This window comes from Pseudonaja textilis, chromosome Z (genome assembly GCF_049901715.1).
Source record: "Pseudonaja textilis isolate UNSWEBS1 chromosome Z, rPseTex1.2, whole genome shotgun sequence".
Lineage (NCBI taxonomy): Eukaryota > Metazoa > Chordata > Lepidosauria > Squamata > Elapidae > Pseudonaja > Pseudonaja textilis.
Genome location: NC_142008.1, coordinates 128,635,105 through 128,657,872, shown reverse-complemented (window position 1 = coordinate 128,657,872; position 22,768 = coordinate 128,635,105). Strand labels below are relative to the sequence as shown.

Here is a 22,768-nt window from a genome sequence, read left to right as displayed (position 1 = left end):
GACTCTTTTTACTTCAAGTAAAAATATGTTGTAATGGTCTTTAATAGTATTGCATCCAGTGAATAGAGATTGCCAATCAAGGGATGAGAGATTGTTGTCTATAAGATCATAGTTGCCTTTTTTGAAATTATAATTGGGGATTACGTCATTGTGATGATTTTTGTGTGGGCTTATGTTGAGACAAAAGTCAATCATATTGTGGTCACTGTTGGAAAAGGGTTCTTTAGTTTGTATTCCATAAATTAAATTCAAACTATTGCAGAAGGTGAGATCAAGGCAGTTGTTAAGTCTAGTATTGTTGGTTAATAGTTCTTCCAGTCCCAGATTTGTAACAGCATTGTAGAAGGTTGCATGTATAGGTTCAGTTGTACATGATGGATCTCCCCTGGATTATTTGAGAAGATTAAAAATGCCACAGAGAAGCAAACAAAGAAATGTGTGATTGTGAGAAGAAATCACTACCTCAGCGGAGAGGTAAACTGGAACAAAGAACCATCCCAGGAGAAGAACAAAAAATATAGCCTAAAAAGAAAGAAAGCAAAATGGAGTAAGAACTAAGATAGATCAACTTTCCATCTTTTTCTCCCCCCCTCCAAATTCTCATCAAAGCTTCTGGATGCTTGTGACAGGCAGAAATGAAACAGGTAAAGCTTTTTCCGGCATCGCATTAGTCACTTCTTACTGATTATCTGTGGAAATTGACAAAATAAAAATTGTTCCCACAGCAACAGAGTTGTGGGCGGGGTGGGAATCCAAAAAGGCAAGGTGGCCTTCACATTGTACGATCAAAGGGCTTCCTCTTAATGTGCCTCATTGCACAATTGTAGGGGGCATCCTCCCTTTTTTTGACCCCTCTATCCTGCAGATACTCCTTTTCTCTCTGCTGGTGGGGAGGGCGAAATCAGGGATATTCTGGTGCTTTCTGCTCAGCAAATGAAGTGGGTCTTGCGCTATCCCCTTATGGGGATTCCTTTTTGGCAAGGGTGAGCAACTTATGTCCTCCTTGTGACCTGTGGACTTCAACTCCCATGGCTGGTTCAGGAATTCTGGGAGTTGAAGTCCACAAGTCCACAAGTCATAAAGAGGCCATAGCTACCCACCCCTGCCCTGGGAAAACCCCCAACCTTGTCTCTCTGCTACTTACGTTCCACTCAAATCCTGCCACGGCCAGGCCATTTGCTGCTCCAGTGCCTGCCAATCCCACAAAATGCCCACTGCCAATGTTGCTGGCAAAGAGAGAGGCACCAATCTGTGAACACAACCACCAAATTTTCTTAAAAAAAAAAAAAAAGCCTGTTCGACTTTCCAAATCTATCGGGCCCTGTGGTCTTGTCTCCCAGTTCATCCAGTAACTTAGGTCACTTTTCTTTTTCTCCTATCCTTATTGTACCATCATAAAATCCTATGATGGTGAGACCTTAGAGGTCATCTAGTCCAGTGGCCCCTAACTTTTTGGACAACAGGGACTGGTTCCCTGGAGAGAGGTTTTTCCATGGACCAGAGGGGGCATGGTTACGTGTGCTGTCTGCATCCCACAGATGGGGCTTTGTTTGTTGGTGTGGCCCGTTTTCTGGGATGCCACGAACTGGTGTCAGTCTACAGACCAGGGGTTGGGGATCCTTGATCTAGTCCAATCCTAATGCTCATCATCGACAGATTTTTTCATATCCCTGTCCTTCCCAAATAATCCACTTGATTTTCCTTCTTCCTCCTATAACTTTACTTTGCTGCATCCCTTATTCTAAAATCTTGTTGAGTGCCCCCCATCCCATCCCTCAATTGATTGAGGTCTGTAGTCTCATCTCCCCCCACCCCTCTTTTGGTCCACTCACCGGCCACCAAACCATCTTCCTTCCAGCCAAGAAATATCCCCCCACTGTCCCTCGATTGATCCGGCGCATGGACTGCGAACCACAAGAGAAAGAGGAAAGATATGAGGATTTATGGTCTGAGTCACATAACTCTTCCTAGCCTGGTTGTCTTAAGCATGGTTTGTGGTATAAACCACAAGTATCTGGGTTTCCTGCATCACAGTTTCCTTGTGCAGCCCTGCTTTTCTTTAAGTGGCCCTAGGAACTTTCTCTAACCAGGATTGACAGGAGTCATTTGAGCTCTTTCTTCACTGGGATATCACAGTGAAGGAAGCAAAATCAAATCCCCAAATTGTCCTCTACCCAAATCCAGATCTGCTCACTGTGGTCAGCATCCTCCATGTTGAAGCTGCTTGCAGATTCCCCCCCCGCCACTTCCTTTTCCTCCCCACTTCACTGTTTACAACAGGACAGCTGACAAAACACTCTAATCAGGCGGGTTAACTTTGAGATATGTAGACTTTAACTCCCAGAATTCCCCACCCAGCGATGCTAGTTGTGGAATTCTGGGAGCTGAAATCCACACCTCTTCAAAAGGCCAAGATTGAAAAAAAACACTGCTCTAAGTAAAGGAAGGATATGTTTAGGGCATGGTCGAAAAACCCAAAATGGCGGATGTGACAGTACAATCAAACCTTCTTTCTTTCTTTTTTTTACATGCAATGCAGGATGAGCTTTAATTGCATTGTTGTGCTGCCATCTTGGCTTTTTTAATCCATGCCCTGCAGACAAATAAAGCCAGATAAAAGAGGCCAATATGATTCAGCTTGGCATTTGAGGTACATAATCATTTAATCCCATTTAATCAGTGTCAAACGAGGCAATTTCTAGGCTAAACTAGAAGACAGTGCCTGGGAGCAGACTGTAATTCTTTAAAGAATAGACAGTTCAGTCACTCATCTTTTCAATTTTACTCATTACCAGCTTCCAGTACATTCCTGAACTGTGTAACTGAGGATAATAATTAACCCCCAGAGCAATAAGGTCTGAAATTTAAAAAGACAAGACACTAACAGTCTGGATAAAAAAGCCTAATAAACATGCACATGACTCACCCTGCCAGCTTTCATTTGGGCAGAGGACTTTGTGAAAAACGGGTGCAAAAGCAGGTAGCATTGTCTCATTTGTACCCAATACCATCACTATTTCAGTGCTTTGCCTTCCTTTTCACAACTCACTTTAGTATTATATAAATCCAAGGGTTTTGGTTAGATACCTTGAACAGATTATATGCACTTTTATTTGCACTTAATGGTAATTTTGATAACTCAGTCAGCTGCTTTGCGAATTAAAAATGCCTTTGATTTCTAAATTCTGGCACACTTTATTGAGTTACCTAAATGATGATTCCCTGGGTAGTTGGTAAATTAGAACGAATAAACATTTTAAAAGAAATATTATTCCAAAAATTTAAAAAAAACAAAGGAAAGGGTAGTATTAGGAGAAAAATACATTCATATCACTACCATAGAAGCAGAGAAAAATAATTAGCACCTTAAAATCACATTTGGAAAAAAGGACGCTTAAGAAATTGGTATGGATCAAGATGTATCTGCATCTGATGGAGGTACAAGTCACAAAAATTTATGATTTTTAAATAAACTTTTATCAATAGGGAAAGGAGCGATCAGGCTTCTGATTCTGGTGAGTAGAAGAAGCCATACTGAAGTTTTTGCTCCTGCTATTTAAATAAACAGGAGGAATGTCTTTTTATTTGATGGTTCCTCAGTTTCACCCCTTAAATAAAGACGCCTGGGGATACCAACTTTCTTGACCTTAACAACTGCAACAACTACAACTAACAACTTTCTTGGCCTATACACCCTTGTGAAAAAATATATTGAGATAGAATAGAGAATTTCTAAATCTCTTTCATGCTTTCTTAAAAGCAATTGAACTTGATTGAGATTCCCCTTCCTGGCTATCAGCAAATTTAGAGCCAGTTTTTAATCTGGGGGGAATCCACTCCAGAGGAAAATCTTACTGATTGTTTCCAGTATTGTGAACCTAAAACAAATCATTTTTAGGATAATTAAGAGACTCTTTGAACCTTCTCTGAAATTTTGCTTGGCAAGGAAATTGACACTGAATCCCTGCAGTAAAGGTAGTCCTTGACTTACAACCACAATTGAGCCCAAAATTTGCACTGCCAAGCAAGGCAGTTGTAAAGTGAATTTTGTTCCATTTTAAGACAGTTTTTGCCACAACTGTTAAAAGTGAATCACTCCCATTGTTAAATGAATCATGCGGTCATTAAGCCAAACTGACTTTGTGTGTCAGAAGCCAGCTGGGGAGGTTACAAATGGTGATCACAAGACCCCAGGATAGTGCAACAGTAATAAATACATGCCAGTTGCCAAGCAGTCAAATTTTTATCATCTGATCATGGAGATGCTACAATGGTCAAAAGTATGAAAACTGGTCATAAGTCTCTTTTTCAGTGACACTGTATCTTGGAATGGTCACTAAATGAATGGTTGTAAGTCGAGCACTTCCTGTATTTTTTTACAAACTAAATGCCCCATTATCAGCAGAGCAATTTCAGTCTAGTGTTACGTCCCATGAAGAAAGTGAGCTCTACATACCCAAAGGCCAGTGCCAATGACTGCAAGGAAGTAAAAACAGATGACCAAAATGTCGGCCGCATTGCTGATGGCCGCCGTTTTAGAGGTGTGGGTTGGTGATTCTGCCTCCATAATGCCGTGAACTCCAGAAGTACCCCAGCCACAAGACCAAAATGAAATAATCTTCTTGAACCATTCTTCTAAAGAACGTTCATGAGTAGTTAATAACCAACTTAGTCATGGGTTGGATGTGCAATTAACTTGGAACGTATGTGACCGGAGGGGTGTGTGAAATGATGTGAGAAAGGGCAACTTCCACTATCTTGGTTCAGCTTGCCTCCCCCAATTTTTTATAGCCAGAAGATGCCGAATAGGCAGATGTCAACGGGGCAGAGCATTCCTTGATGCAAATCTTCATGTCTTGGTTTGGATATGCAAGTAGTTGTTTGATGTATGTTGTGTTCTTGACACCAAAAACAAAGGCTTAGTGCAGTGTTTCTCAACCTCAGGCACTTGAAGATGTGGTGGACTTCAACTCCCAGAATTCCCCAGCCAGCCCTGTGAGTCGAAGTCCACATATTTTTAAGTTCCCAAGATTGAGAAATACTGGCTTAATGCATTAGAACTAATAAAGGAGAATATTCGTAGTTCAGGATTGAAATGAGGGGTCCCTGGTACACTCTGAGCTTGCTTGTTTTCTTGAAGACATTTAATTACCCTAACTAGGACTGATGATGTTATCTAGTTTGGGTAATGAAGCATCTGCAGGAAAACAAGCAAGGTCAGAGAGCACCAAGGGCCCCTTCATTAGAACTTTCTGGAAAAATATTTTTTGAATACCAGCTTATTCTAATGAATTTCAGTTGAAAGTTAGTTAAGCCTTGTCTACCCCTTATAGAGGACCAAGAATAGGGATGGAGAATTGACTTTTCATGCCTCCAGCTAGTGTGGTCCATAGTGATGGACACAGGACCTGTCAATTAGCCATATCTGGAATCCTCTTTAAAAAGCATAGGTCCTACCATGGGGCAGAGAGTTGTTTTCAACTCTCAGATACCACATAGTTGTTAATTTAGTAATGTATTGTTAAGTGGATCTGGTTTCCCCATTGACTTTGCTTATTGATGAAAGTGTTGATAAAAGTGAACACATGACCCCAGGATAATGCAACTGTCATAAATAAATGCCAGTTACCAAGCATACGGATTTTGATCACGTGACATGGGAATGCTGCAAGGTTCTTTCTCAGGTATGAAAAACAGTCGTAAGTCACTTTTTTCAGAACTGGTGTAAATCAAGGACTACCTGTACAGCAGAGTTCCTCAACCTTTCTGGGTTGGTGGCCTGGTGCAGGGGGGAGGGGGAGGGGAAAAAGGGGGATGGCTTTATGAGAGGGGCATGCGAGCAACCACCACTCGTGAGAATGGGGCCACGAGCGCCCATGATGGTCACACGAGTGCCCATGAAGATTGTTCGAGTGGGCTTGTGAATCCCCATGACGGTCACGCAAGCGGGGCCCAGTTGCGAATAGGCCACGACCCAGTAGGGGGCTGTGGCTCACAGGTTGGGGACCTCGCTGTACAGGTTCCTCCTGTTAATATACCCCAAAGCATTGATTCTTATCCGTGGATAAGGTTATCAGGTTATATCAAGTTATTAAAGGTAATGGAACTCAGGTTACTTTTTGTGTCTGTTTTCCTTCAGAAATTACAGGCACTCCTTGACTTACAATTTTTCATTTAGTGACCTTTTGAAGATATAGAAGCACTGAAAAACATGACAACAATTTTTCACACCTGTGACAATTGCAGTATCCCTGTGGTCACATGATCAAAATTTGGACTCTTGGTAACTGCCAGCTGCATTATGACAGCTGCTGAGGACATGTGATCACCTTTTGTGATCCTCCGACAGGTAAAGTCAATGGGGAAGACAGATTTCCTTAACAAGTTAACAACGACAATGATTCCTCTAACAACTATACTAATAAAGGAGAATATTTGTAGCTGGGAGTTGAAATGAGGGGCCCTTGGTGCTCTCTGAGCTTGTTTGTTTTCTTGCAGACATTTTATTAACCTAACTAGTACTGATTATGTTACCTAATTAGGGTAATGAAACTTTTGCAAGAAAACAAGCAAGTTCAGAGAGCACCAAGGACCCCTCAAAAACTGTGGCCAGAAAGGTCATAAAATGTGTCAAAACTCACTTAACACATTGCTTAGCAATGTAAATTGTGGGGTTAATTGTGGTTGTAACTCTAGGACTATCTGTAAAAAGGTGAGTAAAGTAATAAAACAGAGAGTAAAACATCTGCCATGAATCAAAAGAAGGGGCAGTTTGGGAATGCTAGATGCCAAAAAAAAAGCAAATCTATGGACTTGTTAAGGTAGCAACCTATGGCTTTATATCTCTACACATCCACATGATTTAATCAATTCCACTAAGCTAAGAACTGATTTTTCACCACACACCTTGGCAACTCTAAGGTGTGTGGACTTCAACTCCCACAATTCCATAGTCAGTGAACCTCACCCAGCCAGCTAAACAACTTTATTCAATCAATTTTTATTAGGGGTTACAGACTAGCATTACTACGCATCTTTATTTTGCATCTTTGACAAAATGGAAGAACTGCAACTATGTACTTTGGGAAAATGTGTCCACAAGCTTGCACCACAGGTTTTTCACCAGCAGAGTGCGCTATTGGCTAGGAAGGATCATGTGATTCAGGAGACCTATCCACTGAATGAAAATAATAAGACTTGTGATAATAAGACTTGTTGTGTCTGGCTGATTTATGAAACTGTAAACAACTAAAGTGATAAGAAAAGAGAGATTCTGGAGCAAAAGTCACGCCTATACTGTACACGACTGCTTAAAGAAACTTCCTAACAGTGAGGATAATTAACCAGTGAAACCGTTTGCCTTCAGACATTGTGGGTGCTTTGTCCATGGAGATTTTTAAGAAGAGACTGGACAGCCATTTGTCTGAGATGGTATCAGGTCTCCTGCTTGAGCAGAAGGCTGGACTAGAAGACCTCCAAGGTCCCTTCCAGCTCTGATAATAGGAATAACTGGGAAGGACTTTTGGAGTCTTAGTGGACAACCAATTAAATATGAGCCAACTGTGTGCAGTGGCAGCCAAAAAAGCCAATGCAATCCTAAATTATATTAACAAAGGGATACAATCAAGATCAAGTAAGGTACTAATACCACTCTATAAAGCCTTACTAAGACCACACCTAGAGTACTGCATCCAGCTTTGGTCACCACACTATAAAAAAGATGTTGAGACTCTAGAAAAAGTGCAGAGAAGAGCAATCAGGATGTTTAGGGGACTAGAGGCTAAAACATACGCAAAACGGTTACAGGAGCTGGGCATGGCTAGTCTAATAAAGAGAAGGACCAGGGGAGACATGATAGCAGCTAAGTGGCGCGTGAAAGGAAGAGGCAGGACTGTAGGAGTTCCAGAAAACTGTTTATTTTAAAGCGTAGGAAAAAAAGCGGCAAGCCACAGCAGGTACTGGCTTTTATAGCTGGCGTTGTCCAACATTTCAGCCACTGATGGAGCTTCATTATTCCCGCCAGTGGCTGGACCAATGAGTGGAGTCTGACATCAGACTCCATTCTAAATATTACGCACATGAATAATAAGAAGGTGTCAATGAATATTTAACACCTCTCCCCCTTTAGTTAGGTCAACCAATCACAGACCATTTGGCAAACGTAGTCACGCACGTAGGTGGGGCTTTGGTGGGTGTGACTGGGCCTGCACAATTCAGTTGTTCCTGAGTCAGTGGCCTGTGTGGATGAGTCTGCCACTGCTCCAGAGTCCGCCCTTGGAACCGCCTCAAAGCTTCCCAGAGGCATGGTGGACTCTGTTGAGCTGGAGGCCCCAGAAATACTACGCTGGGCTTCTTCTCCCAAAGCTAAGTTCCCTGTTATTCAGGTTTGAGTTAGTAAATAGAGGTCTTAGTGGAGGTTCTGGTCCTCTGATTTTAGTTAGGGCCGGTTGTGTTTTCTGGTGTTCGGCTTCTTGCGGGGATTGTGTTATGCGGCCCTGCAGCTGGACTATATGCTGGCTCCATGTTCCCCCACTCCACCTGTACTCTATATGATCTGGGCCCAGTGCTTTCTATTATTTTAGCCAGAACCGAGATTGCCTGTCCTGTGTAGTTGTGAGCATATACCTGGTCCCTCGGTGTAAATATTCTGCACTTCCCAGTGAAGTTTCATGTGGTGTCATTAGTGTAATTGGGGTGGACCCTGTCAAGAGCTGACTTTAGTTTCCTGCCCATGAGCATTTCTGCTGGGCTTCTATATGTTGTTGCTCTGGGTGTTATGTGCTGTGTTAGCAGCATCCTATCTATCTTCTCTTGCCAATCCCCGGGGCCCATTTTCTTTAATATTTCTTTGGTCATTCTGACCATTCTCTCTACTTGCCCATTAGTGGCCGGTGTACCAGTGCTGATAGGGCATGGTGGATCCCCAATTTGGCAAGGAAACCCTCAAATTGGTGTACTGTGAATTGAGGGCCGTTGTCGGAAACCAGCACACCAGGTAGCCCATGGGTGGTGAACAGCTTCCTTAATGCTGTTATCATAGCCTCGGTCATTGTGGACTTCATGATGACCACCTCTAACTACTTAGAGTGGGCGTTGACTACCAATAAGAATGTTTGCCCTTGGCATGGCCATGCAAAATCAATGTGCATGCGAGCTGAAGGTGCCAAAGGCTTTTCCCATTTAAGTGGGGGTGCAATGGGGGGGGGAGCAGGTCAGGATTCTTGGAAGGGGGGCATGCGGCGACCCAGGTTTCAATGTCTTTGTCCAGCCCCGGACGCTATACGTAGCTCCTGGCTAGAGCCTTCATCCACACTAAGCCCGGATGACTTTTGTGTAGCAATTCCAAAACCCTTTTCCTTATCTGTTGTGGTACAATTACCCTCTCCCCCCACAACAAACAACCCTTCATTGCTGGCAGTTCTAATTGTCTATTTTTAAATGGTGTGAATTTGTCCCCTTTGGTTGTGTCAGGCCATCCCCTCCACACCCAGTTCAAAACCTGCACTAAGTTTCTGTCTTTCGCCGTAGGTCTTGTGATGTCCGCTGACAGTAATAGGCCGGGTTCAAGATTCTCAGCAAGCAACACAGAAGTGGCTAGAGCCGGGTCTTCAACAAGATCTGGCAGAGAGCATCTGCCGAGAGCGTTTGCATGGGATATTTCTTTCCTGGGTTTGTGGAGCAGCTTGTATTTGTATGCTGCCAGGAAGACTATCCCTTAGCATCCTTGATGACAGGATGTTTGGTGTGGGTCGGTCTTCTGAAAGGATGCCCAGCAGTGGCTTGTGGTCAGTTATTAGTTCGAAGGGTCTGCTGTAGAGGTACTCGTGGAAGCGTTTTACTCTGGCTATGGAGGCTTGGGCTTCCTTGTCGATTTGGCTGTAATTCTTCTCTGCCTTTCCAATGTTTTTGAATAATAGGCTATAAGGGCTGCCTTCCCCTTGGGCAGTTTGTGGGTCAATACTACACCGATGCCATATGGCGACGCTTCACAGGTTAGGGTTAGCGGTAGCGTCTTGCTATACTGTATGAATACAGTCTCAGATGTTAATGTCTTTTATTCTGTTCAATGCAGTGTCTTTGTGGGGCCCCCATGCCCAGATGGATTTTTTTTATCCAGCAGTCTGTAAAGTGGCTCCGTTATTGTTGCTTTCTGCAGCAGAAATATATTATAAAAATTACATAAACCCAAGAATGCGATACGGCAATGTGGCATTTATCCTTTTTTAATTTAAGCCCCACCTCTTGAAACTGCTCCAGCACAATCCTCACTCTTTGCATAAGCTGTGTCCGATTTTCAGCAGAAGTTATACATTGTCAAAATAGGGGACGACCCCTGGGATCTGGTGCAGCAGCTTTTCCATAATATTTTGGAATAGACCGGGGACTACACTGACTCCAAACTGGAGCATGTTGCATTTAAATGCACCCCGGTGTGTCACAATAGCATGAGCTTCCACAGTTGCCTCATCCACAGGCAGTTGCTGGTAAGCCTGGGCTAGGTCCAATTTAACAAAAAAATTCCCGCAGACCAGGGAATGCAAGAGGTGCTGAACTACCGGCACCAGATATGCGCTTTGCATATCGGCATTTTGTTTTACCGGCAGCACAAGATTCAGAGTGCTCTTATAGTCAGCACAGATCGTCACTGATCCATTGGGCTTGACTGGGATCACTATGGGAGTCTCCCACCTTGCATGATCGACTGGCTTGAGGACCCCAACTAGATTGTCTAGCTGTTCTTTGACCTTGGGCTGCAGAGCAACAGGAAGTCTCCGGGACTTCAGTCAGACAGGGGCTACGTTGGGGTCTAGGTTAAAGGTTATTAGAGTCCCCTTGTACTTGCCCAATTAGCTGCTGAAGACATCTCAGAATTCTCTTTCTAGGGTGTCCAGGTCAGTTCTACTGGCCGGCAGGGTTGTCGCAGTTGTGTGGATGCCAGTGAGGCTGATTTGTACGGGGGTGAAACATTCTCTCCCTAACAGGCTGGGGAGGTTCCGGTCCACAAATAGTCAGGGGCAGTCGTCCCTTGAAATCTCCATATTCTATGAGGCAGATCTTTCTTCCTAGCACTGGTATTCTGCAGACTTGGTAGTCCTTTAGGACGATCTGTTGCAGCTGCAGTTGGTTCAGATTGATGCAGGGGTCAATCTTTTGTAGGGCTGCCATGGAGATCATAGAGATGTAGGACCCTGAATCCACCTCCATCTGGCATAGGGTCCCATCGATCCTTACTGGTTAGGATCTTCTTAGTCTCATAGGCATCAGTGTGCCTCACTTGTGTTTGGGCATAACCCACAATGGTGCAATGGGTTTCTTCTTCCTGGGTGCTTTTTTTTTTTTGAATTTTGTGCCTGCGTGCTTCTTGCTGCTCTTGTATTGGCTGTGGTGCCTGGCAGGTGAGTAGGCTGCCTGTCAGCTGGCTAGCACTGCAAACTTCTGCGATGTGACCTTTCCTCTCACATTGCCAGCTAATAGTCTCCTTAAAGTGACAGATAGACTGGGGTTACTTGCTCTGAAGCCTCCGCAAGGCTTGGCTCCTTTGTGCGCCCCTGGTTTGCTGGGTTTCACATGGTGCACATCTTCCTTGTTCTCTCCGCTGTTCTCCGAGCTGGATGGGTCTCAGGTTTATCTCCTTTCAACATGAGTGGCATGCACCTTGTTGTTTCCCTTGATTCGGGCCATGGAGCTGTCAGAGGTTTCCGTGGCTCTGACTTCCTCTAACGCCTCCTTGAATGAGACCTCCTCCCTTTGCGAGCAGTCTCTTCTGTAAGGTCAAGTCCCTTAGGACCAGCTGATGCCAGATCATGTCTTCGGCATTGTCAAACTTACAGTTTTTTGATAGTCTTCTGAGGGCGACCACAAACTCATTGATGCTCTCCCCCTCTCATATAGAAGCTCTCCCCCTCCGGATATAGAAGTCATGCCAGTTTGCCAGGTAAGATGGGTAGGATCAAAGTGTCCTTTCAGTGCCCCACTGTAGTTCATCCCAGGAGACGTTCTCGAGCTCGTCTGCGATGAGGGCTTCTGCCGGCTCATACACCTCCAAGTCTCAGTAGGTTAAGAAGAAAGCCTTCTTTGCATCAGATGCTGTCTGCAGTCCATTTACTTCCAGGTTCAATTTGAACCTTCCCATATATGAAGACCATTTGTCTTTTGTTGGTTCGAGTGGGATGGATAGTGGTCAATGGGCCATCGTGATTGCTGGTAAGGCTGGAAACGATTGAGTCCCAATGGTCACCAGAAGATGGCTGCAGTGCCATGAGGTCCTTTGTCTTCTTCAGGATCCTGCTTTCATCACCAGTATTAAGTGGGCATGTGGAAGGAAGAGGCAGGACTGTAGGAGTTGCAGAAAACTGTTTATTTTAAAGCGTAGGGAAAAAAAAGCGGCAAGCCATAGCGGGTGCTGGCTTTTATAGACTGGAGTTGTCCAAAATTTCAGCCACTGACGGAGCTTCATTATTCCCGCCAGTGGCTGGACCAATGGGTGGAGTCTGACATCAAACTCCACTCTAAATATTACACACATGAATATTAATGAGGCATCAATGAATATTTAACAGCAGTGTTCCAATATTTGAGGGCTGCCACAGAGAGGAAGGGGCCCAAAGCACCTGAAGGCCAGACAAGGAATAATGGATGGAAACTAAACAAGGAGAAATTCAACCTGGAAATAAGGAGAAATTTTCTGACAGTGAAGCCATTCAACCAATGGAATGGCTTGCCTTCAGAAGTTGTGGGAACTTCATAACTGGAAGCTTTCAAGAAGAGACTGGACTGCCATCTGTCAGAAATGATGTAGGGTCTCCTGCTTGGGTGGGGAGTTGGACTAGATGATCTACAAGTCCCTTCCAACTCTGTTATTCTGGGGTTGTCTTGGCTGTTTTAATTTGTGAGCTGCCTAGAGTCACATAAATAAAATGAGCAGTAATATTAATTGAACGAAGTAAATAAATTGTTTTTAAATATCCACAAAGCTGTTTAGTCTACTGTTGTAATGACGAGGGAGTCGAGGTGTTTGATCACGATCAACTGAATCATGATGAACTTTATTGGAATCTAGTCTTGCATTTATGCACATTTTTAGTAATCCTCTAACATTGGTTAACTTTGGTTTCTGCTTGACTTTCGTTATTCTTCAGCATAGTAACTAACACAATTAATGATAAAGACTTGTAATTCAGGAAGAATTAGAATGGAGAAATTGTGCAACATTCTATGTCCTAAGTAGGTATAAGGTTCTATCTTTTGAATTTTGTCTGATACAATCCCTGTTGTGCCACAATATCCATTAACTCTTTTAACAACTTAGATTCATCAAAATCCAGGGCAGCTATCAATATATCATCCATATAATGATAGACTAAATAGGAAGGAAATTTATTCCTAAAGGGTTGAAGAGCATTATCCATGTAATATTGACAAAGTGTAGGGGAATTAAGCATTCCCTGAGGCAACACGGACCAATGATATCGTTTTGTGGGCATGCTATTATTAAAAACTTCTCTTAAATCATGAAGGAAATGCCATTTCCCATTTTTCTTTTTTATAACAAAAACAGGAGTATTCCAAGGACTAGTAGAAGGTATATGACCAGCACCCAATTGTATATGGTATATGACCAGCAGCCAATTGTTCTTGAACCAATTGTTGTAAAGCAGCAAGTTTTTCCTTTGATAATGGTCATTGTTCCACCCAAACCGGCATAGAACAGAGCCATTTAAGAGGAAGAGCCATCATCAAGAATCAAATTGGCATTAAGAAGAGAAAAGATATCATGGCTCCAAATATTAGTATGAATATCCAGAATGTATGGTTGTAGGAAAAAGGACTTACCAGCAGATTTTGTAACATTAATTTCTTAAACACTGCCAAGCAGCTGTAGAACCTCCTATTCCCCACAATGAAGAAACTGTCATTTTTGCCACTGTACTGGCCAATGTAAAGAGGAGATGACAGTAACATCGGCTCCAGTATCCAATAACCCTTGAAATGGTTGTTTATTAAGGAAGAGAGAGGAGTTCAGCTGATGAAGTAAGCCTACAGATAAAGAAGTTGATCCAAATCCTGCATCCACACAATTACCTATACCAGGAGATGGAATTCCATATAGAAGAAGAAACAATTGAACAACAGAAGAATTACAAGGAAGAACTTGAGGAAGATTCACCCAAATCTGAATCATGAAGATACCAGTGTAATCTGAATCTATTACCTCAGGCACAACAAAACAGCCCTTTTTGTGTGCAGAAGAACGAGGCAAAATTAAGCCAACTAATCCTGAGGGAAGAGGTCCTTTAAATTGAAATGAAACTATTTTAACTTCCAAGGGAAATGTAAACTCAATTTCCTCTTGAATGATTAAATCAATCCCAACGCTACCAGCTGTGGCTGGGGAGGAGTGAGATAGACTGCTGGAGGAGTCCGGTAATATTTGCTTCCAATCTTCAGGAATCATTGTATAACCATTTTTTATTCCTTCTACAAGTCCTCTTGTAAAATTTCCCCTAATCCCATAGTCTGTAACTACCTTTTTTAACTCTCTTAAGATCTGATAAGGCAGACCCTCCCATTCTGCTACTTGCAGTCCAAGCTGTGGCCTCTGACCAGGATGATATTGTACTGGACAAACAGACACTAATTCTGCAAGTTCTGTTCCTGAGACAGAGGCATCCTTTTCACAATTCTCAACCATTTTCTGAAAAGAAGATTGAGCAATAGAGTCAGGAGGCTTTTGCCCTGTATCTGCAGGAGCTGAGGAAATTGAAGACATATATTCAGGTGAAGAAGGAGGATAAATGACAGTATTAGTATAACACGAAGGTGGAGGTTCATTGAGAGAAAGTTCATTGTGACCAAATTTTTCAATTGCATGTCTACATAAATGCCACACCTGCAAAACTTCTATTTTTGTTCTAGGTTCAGTATGTAATGTTTTCCCTATACGTTCCCAATCAGTTAATTTTAAAGACCCTTCTTCTGGATACCATAAGCACTGAGCTGCAATCTCCTGGACCAGCCTTAAAAGATTTTTCTGTGGTACCTCAGTATTATTTTTCTTCAACAAATAGCCTAATTCATCTACATGCTTCCTTTGTTCCTCAGAAAGCGAAGACCCCATACTTACAGAAACCAAAGGGTTGAAGAAACCACAAAGGATGGAAGGTGCACCAAATCCTTGCTGGACGAAGTAAGAGGGTCCCTGTTCATGCGCCACTTGTTGTAATGACGAGGCAGTCGAGGTGTTTGATCATGATCAACTGAATCATGATGAACTTTATTGGAATCTAGTCTTACATTTATACACATTTTTAGTAATCCTCTAACATTGTTTAATTTTGGTTTCTGCTTGACTTTCATTATTGTTCAGCATAGTAACTAACACAATTAATGATCTCTAGTCAAAGTCCAACATATGTTTACTCCCTCTCTCTAATCCTCCTTTAGATGAGTAACTTTGTTTGCCTGAGTTGTATTTGCTTGGAAACATTCTTTTCTCTGAGGTTTGCCATCCAAGATAAAGACATTCCTGCAATTACAACTCTACAGTCTACCATCTCTTGAAGTAGTTGAATACATTAAAAAACAAGGGGTTCTTCAATTTATAATTATTAGTAAAGGATTTTAAAAGTGGCAGGGAAAAATCAGAGCTTATCCTGTTTTCCCACAGCTAATGCATGCAAAATGAGGACATGCTGGCTGGGGAATTCTGGACTTGAACTCCACACATCTTCAAGTTGCCATAATTTAAAAACCTTTTGGTAGAGATTGGATTCCAAAAATAGCTGTTTCATTCCAAGTTGCTGTGTGATAACAGAACTGTTTTCTGGATGGGCTTCCAATTTGCTTATCGTTGGAGTCAGAATGGAATCCACGATCATGCATGGTTTTGCTTCAAGCTATGAGTCGCCATGGGCAAATAAGCGGCAATATAAATCAAATAAATAAATAAATATCTAGCTGGAGGGTCCCAATCAGGACTAGAACCACCCTGGAGGGGTGGTGAAGAAAGGGGGAATCGCCTGTGTGGAAGCAGCGACCAGAGAAAGTGAGAAGGAAATTGGATTTTATAAAATTGGCTTAAATTATTGTATTGGATTAACTTGGAGAAAATTTAAAGGAAAATATTTGAACACAGCAAAGGTTTAGAAATTAAACTGGACAACTATCAGATTATTGGCACTTAAAGGGCATAACTAAATGCTGTAATTGAGTGTGTTGAAAAGAAAAGAAATAATTAGCTATTATTGAAATTAGCGAACTTAATAAAAGTACTTTATTTAACAAAGAAAGTTAAAGTTAAAGGAGTGGATTGTGGAAAGGACTCAAGAGCGCCACCTGATGGTACAAGAAAAATTTCGTTGTCTTTTTTTTAAAAAGTGCTTGGTCTTTCTAAGAAATTGGACTTTGGAACTTAAAAGAGAGTAAAAGAAACTCCATTAAAAACCCTGGAAAGTGGTATTAGAATATTACAAAGGGGAAGATATTTGAAAATATTGTCAAAGAACCACCCGCTGACTGATGGAAACAGTTGGGAAAGAGCCAACTAGACCTGGAACAAAGACTTAAGGACATTGATTGTTGAATATAAGCTTAAAAGACACTTGTTGAAATAATATACTGGACTCTGCGATTGAATATATTTATTAAGGAAGAGGAATTCATCTATTAAGGAAGAGGAAAGAAGAGGAAAAAAGGAGAAGATACAATAGAGAAATCATTTGTTGAAATAAGATTGGACTTGCAAGATATAAGGGAAATGATGAAAATCAAACTTGAAATGTGTAATTACATATTACGGAAATTAGAAATGGTGCTCAGCTTGTAGAACAACAGATAAACCAGAGGGGGAGGAGTTTAACAAAGAAGAAGCCAGCTTCGAAGAACAGAGGGAACAACAATCATTTAAGTGGGGGGCGGGGGGGAGGAATTAAAATTAAAAAATTGTGGTCTGATGTGATAATAAAAGGGAGAATGGTTCAGAAAATGAAAAAAGGAGAGGGGAGGGAAAAGCAGAAAAGGGAAGTACAAAAGAAAAATTGAAAGAGGGAGGGAGAAAAACTTAATAAATGGAATGAGAAATGGAGGGGAATAAGAATGGTGGGAAAGGGAATTAAGAGAAAGGACCACCAAATAAAGAGAAACAGGAAGCAAACAAGGATGAAAAGAAATTACATTGTTAAAAAAGTGAGAGATGATGGATGAAAAAAAAGGATAGGGAAGGAGATTCTGCAAGGTAATATGTTGTGATATATAAGAATAAGTACTTAAAATAGATAAGTAGGGAACTGAAATGTTTTTTTTTCCCTTAGGTTCTCTTTCTTCTCTCTTTCTATTAAAGGATAATCGCTACATTAGACATGGAACTTAATGAAATAAATATGGAACTGGGAATTTCTAATAAGAATATTATATATTAATTTATGTATAAGAAAATGGGAGGAAATGTTGAAATAAGAATTATTATGGAAAGATTAATATCAGTTGCTATAATTAATTGGTTAGATTAATACTTATGTAATATAGAGATGATTTATAAGGGGATTGAGAAAATGTAATGCAGAATCTGACACAAACACACACACACACACACACACACACACACACTATATATATATATATATATATATATATATATATATATATATATATATATATATATATATATATATATATATATATGTAGATCTTTGGTTGTTGGTTTCCCGCGTAAGATTTGAAGTATCTAGGCAACGTTTCGATGAAGTCTCATTCATCATCTTCAGGCTTCTGTCTCCAGCTCTGTGCTTCTCAGAGTAATGGAGATTGCAGCTGCTTCCTCCTTTTAACTGCCAGTGGGGGTGGAACTTGATTGGGTGGGGGCTTGGCTGTGTTCTGATTGGGTGGGGTGTGTTCTCATTGGTAGGGGTTTGGCTGTGTTCTGATTGGTTGGGGGTTAGCCGTGTTCTGATTGGTTGGAGGCGTGTTCTGTTCAGGAGGGGGCTTGGTTGTGCTCAGGTTAGTTTTAGTTGCTGGGGATTTGAGCTGGAGAGTTGTGATCTTGCTGTTTGGCTTCTAGTTCGTGGTCCTGCTGCATCTTCATAGTGGGTGTTGGTTTGCTTCATGTATGGCTCAGAGGGGTTTGAAGTGGGTAGTGATGCAGCTGCAGTGCAGCTTCTGGTCCATGGTCGTTTCTCATTTTCTGAATGGGTGGGAGTCTGTTTTCTACATGGAAGTGTGGTGGTGGCATCTTGTGTGGCTCCTCATGGGTGTGGGGTGTGAGCCACACAAGATGCCACCACCACACTTCCATGTAGAAAACAGACTCCCACCCATTCAGAAAATGAGAAACGACTCATGGACCAGAAGCTGCACTGCAGCTGCATCACTACCCACTTCAAACCCTCTGAGCCATACATGAAGCAAACCAACACCCACTATGAAGATGCAGCAGGACCACGAACTAGAAGCCAAACAGCAAGATCACAACTCTCCAGCTCAAATCCCCAGCAACTAAAACTAACCTGAGCACAACCAAGCCCCCTCCTGAACAGAACACGCCTCCAACCAATCAGAACACGGCTAACCCCCAACCAATCAGAACACAGCCAAACCCCTACCAATGAGAACACACCCCACCCAATCAGAACACAGCCAAGCCCCCACCCAATCAAGTTCCACCCCCACTGGCAGTTAAAAGGAGGAAGCAGCTGCAATCTCCATTACTCTGAGAAGCACAGAGCCGGAGACAGAAGCCTGAAGATGATGAATGAGACTTCATCGAAACGTTGCCTAGATACTTCGAATCTTATGCGGGAGAAAACCCGAACAACCAAAGATCCATATATATATATATATATATATATATATATATATATATATATATATATATATATATATACATACATACATATATATATATATATGGCATTCAGCTTTGTTCGGGTATTTTCCCGTCAGTGTAGTTGTGCTTTTAAAGTTGTAGCGATGTTTCCGCAGAATCTCATCTGCATACAGAAGCCTGATGATGGCAGATGAGATTCTGCTGAAACATCGCTACAACTTTAAAAGCACAACTACAATGACGTGGGAAAATACCTGAACAAAGCTGAATGCCATACATATAAGTACCCGCGAAAACTTAAGAAAACAAATATATATGTGTGTGTGTGTGTGTGTGTGTGTGTTATATAATAAATAGGAGACTGGTATTAAGGTAGAATGAAGGTGGCTAGCTCGAATTATTAACCAGAGGGGACAATTTTGAATTAATAAAATAAGGATGATAAAATTGCAAATGTGACAGTAAAAGTTAATATGGGAAATGAACATAGAAATGAGATGAGAATTTTAGATAATATTGTAAAATAAGATATTAGAATATACTAAGGAAAATGAAACAAGTTATAACATGAATCGGAATTGGATAAGATAATTTTAATATTCAATCCTAATAAGGATAATGTGATATGAAAATGAATAAATAAAATGAATAGGTAACTATTGGTCATGCTTATATTGAAGTGTGAAACCTGGAACCATACTGCTTGCCAAATAAGAATTTTTTATTTAAAAAAAAACAAAATTGGGGAGGAAATTGAATAATAAAATTATTAAGTGTGTTTAATTGATATGGTAGCATTAGGAGAGAGTATTGAAATGTTGAAAATAAGCAATGAAGGATTATGATTTAATGTGAATATGTGTACTAAGATATTAAGTTGGCCTATACTAAAATACATGATATATAGATGCCACATTGTTAGTGTATTGTTGTGTATGTGTGGATTGAAATAAAAAACTTGAACAACAACAACAACAATAATAATAAGAATAATAAGAATAATAAGAATAATAAACAACTGTTTTCTGGAGCAGTTTTGGAAGGGGTTCGTCTCAGAACAGTAGACTTCATGGGTACTTTGCATCACCAGTTTGGTCATGTGGTTAAGGCGCCAAGCTAGAAAGTGGAGATGGTGAGTTCTAGTCCTGTCTTAGCCATGAAAGCCAATTTGGGTGACTTTGGGCCAATCACCAGGAGATGGTGAGTGCTAGTCCCACTTTAGTCATGAAAACTGGCTGGTTGGCTGACTTTGGGCCAATCACTGGGAGATGGCAAGTTCTAGTCCCACTTTAGGCATGAAAACTGGCTGAGTGACTTTAGGCCAACCATCAAGAGATTGTGAGTTCTAGTCCTGCCTTAGTCATTAAAGCCAGCTGGGTGACCTTGGGATTCTCTTTCAGCCCAAGTCACCTTACGGGGTTGTTGTGGGGAAAATAGTGGGAGAAAGGAGTGTTGGATATGTTCGCTGCCTTGAGTTATTTGTAATAATAATAAAGAAAGGATGCAAATAAATAAAAACTGCATCAGCTCTGCAGAGAGATGTGATTGCTCAGAAATAGAGAGGACAATGATGGATTGTGGAATCACTAGGTACTCTCTAAGGTTGGTTGTTTTGCCTGTAGACGTTTTAGTTTCTAAATAGGAACATCATCAGTGCATTAGGTAATGCTTCTATTGATTTTCCCCAAATCTACATTTTGTACTCTTTTGTATGCTGGGACACAGCATCAGAAGACTGGCATTGTTTTATTTGGGGTACCAATATATATTGGAATTAGCTTCCAGGAATTATATGTAGACTTGTTCCAGCTCCAGGTTGATTGTCTTTCGGAGAGAATAAAATATTAACATGCTCAAAATAGTAAGAGGGCACATTCTATTCCTACCTGGATGATGGATTCCTGCCAATAGCTCATCTTCCTATCTAATTTAAAAGCCTTTTTTCCAAGAGCGACAGTTGATTGCTAACATACAAAATATCTATGGTGTCAGCTTTGCCCCACAGCAGCTTCTATATATGTTGGGTGTTTTCCACGAATGTAATTAACATACAGATAAATTATGAAGGGCTCAACTTACCACGGAAATTAATAATGCATGAAGCAATTTGACCTCCTTTGTAGACACGGTGTCTCTCCCTCCCTCCTGCCCTGTCAGCTAGCATTGTGCTGCCTTGCACAGCATTCTGGAAATGAGACGTGACAACAGAAATGAAAAGATAATGTGCAAAGATAATGTGAAATTTGAAGTCTGCATCTCCGCTCAAGTTCACTGTGATGTAACTTATTCCCATTCGTTTTTTGAAGAGAAGTGTATGTCAACTCACAAACAGTGTAGAGATAATTTTTTTAAAGTGGAATTAATTTTTAATATATTTGTTAATGTTTTTGAGTCGAACTTGATTCCTCATAACCTCATAGATGAGTCTTTGCCTTCTTCTTCCTAGGCTAGAACGTTTAGCTCCAAGCCCTCCACTTTTTGCCGAACTCATGACCTCCAGGTTTCTAGGCAGTGCCTTTAACCATTACCTTGAATTAACTCCTCATAGTCACATTATTCTGGTTTTACACTGATGGATGATATACAGGTAGTTCCTTGACATATGACTACAACTGAGTCAAAATTTCCTTTGTTAAACTACAATAGAATAATTTTATTGTCATGTTGAATTTATACTAATTGGCACACATCGAAATCAAATTTTGTTGCATACAACTCTCAAAGGGTCACTATATAACCCTTGTATACATACTATATAACCATGACAGAATAAACAAACAAACATACAAATAAATAAGTAATGCATGTATCCATATACTGTATATTATATGACACCGAGAAACAACTCAGTCTAAGAACAGTTGTTAAGTGAGTTTTGCCTCATTTTACACTTCTTGGTGCCGCTGTTAAATGAATCATTGCAGTTAAGTGAGTAAATACTGTGGTTAAATGAATCTGTCTTTCCCATTGACTTTGCTTGTCAGGTCACAAAATGTGATTACGTGACCCCAGGACACTGCAACCATCATAAACACATGCTAGTTGCCAAGTGTCTGAATTTTGATCACATGACCATGGGGAATGCTGCAAGGGTTGAAAGTGAGAAAAATGGTCATATGTCACTTTTTTCAGCGATGTTAGTCATTAAATTAAACTAAGGACTACCGATACATTGGTTTCTACTCTGTTTTTTAGTCCAAGAGCTATCTTAACTACCATCCAGTTAAAAGAAATTGCAGCTGGTTGTGTTAATGGGTTGAGCAGGCAAGAAAATAATACAGGTACTCCTCAACTTACAACAGTTTTTGAACAGACCATTCAAAGTAACAACGGCACTAAAAATGTAACTTGTAACTGTTTTTCACAGTTACAACCATTTCAGCATCCCATGTCCATGTGATCAAAATTTGGAGGCTTGACAACTGGTTCATCTTTATGACCGTTGCTGTGTCCCAAGGTCACATAATCCCCTTTTGTGGCCTTCTGACAAGCAAAGTCAACAGGGAAGCCAGATTCACTCAGCAACCGGCTTAGTAACTTATCATCTGCAGTGATTCACTTAACAACTGTGGCAAGAAATGTCATAAAATGAGGCAAAACTCCCTGAACAGCAGAAATTGTGGGCCCAATTGTGGTCATAAGTCAAGGACTACCTTTATTTGAAAGAGAAAAAAGCACAGTTATATCTAGAAGGTGACCAGCAAATTCAAGGGGAAAGACTAACTAAAAATAGAAACCTGATTTCATTTGTACAAGATTAGAAATAGCCTGGGTTTCTTTAGCTGGGGTCATATTTAGAGAAAATTAGTCACAGTTCAACCTCTCTGAAATCAGTGAAGTGAAAGTTAGTCATGGATGTGTCCAAATTATTACTACAGTGCTGAAGTGTGATTCACATCCTCTAAGCGCAGACTGTTTAATCTTAAGGAAATAAACTTTACAGAGCCT

General features: G+C 41.1%; 2 protein-coding genes across 2 annotated transcripts in view; one reads left to right on the top strand and one right to left on the bottom strand.

The window, feature by feature from the left end:
- Positions 1-1,901, bottom strand: part of SLC5A2 (solute carrier family 5 member 2) — a 28,711-nt gene extending 26,810 nt beyond the window's left edge. Inside the window, exons 1-3 of the mRNA XM_026711807.2 lie at positions 1,833-1,901; positions 1,145-1,249; positions 463-522 (exon numbers count right to left, since the gene is read on the bottom strand). Of these exons, the coding sequence (XP_026567592.2) occupies positions 463-522; positions 1,145-1,249; positions 1,833-1,901 (234 nt within the window). The remainder of the gene's footprint in view (positions 1-462; positions 523-1,144; positions 1,250-1,832) is intronic.
- The window catches only part of LOC113443749 (carbonic anhydrase 4-like), a 73,319-nt gene that overhangs the window by 11,325 nt on the left and 39,226 nt on the right, over positions 1-22,768 (top strand). The gene's annotated exons all lie outside the window — the stretch shown is intronic.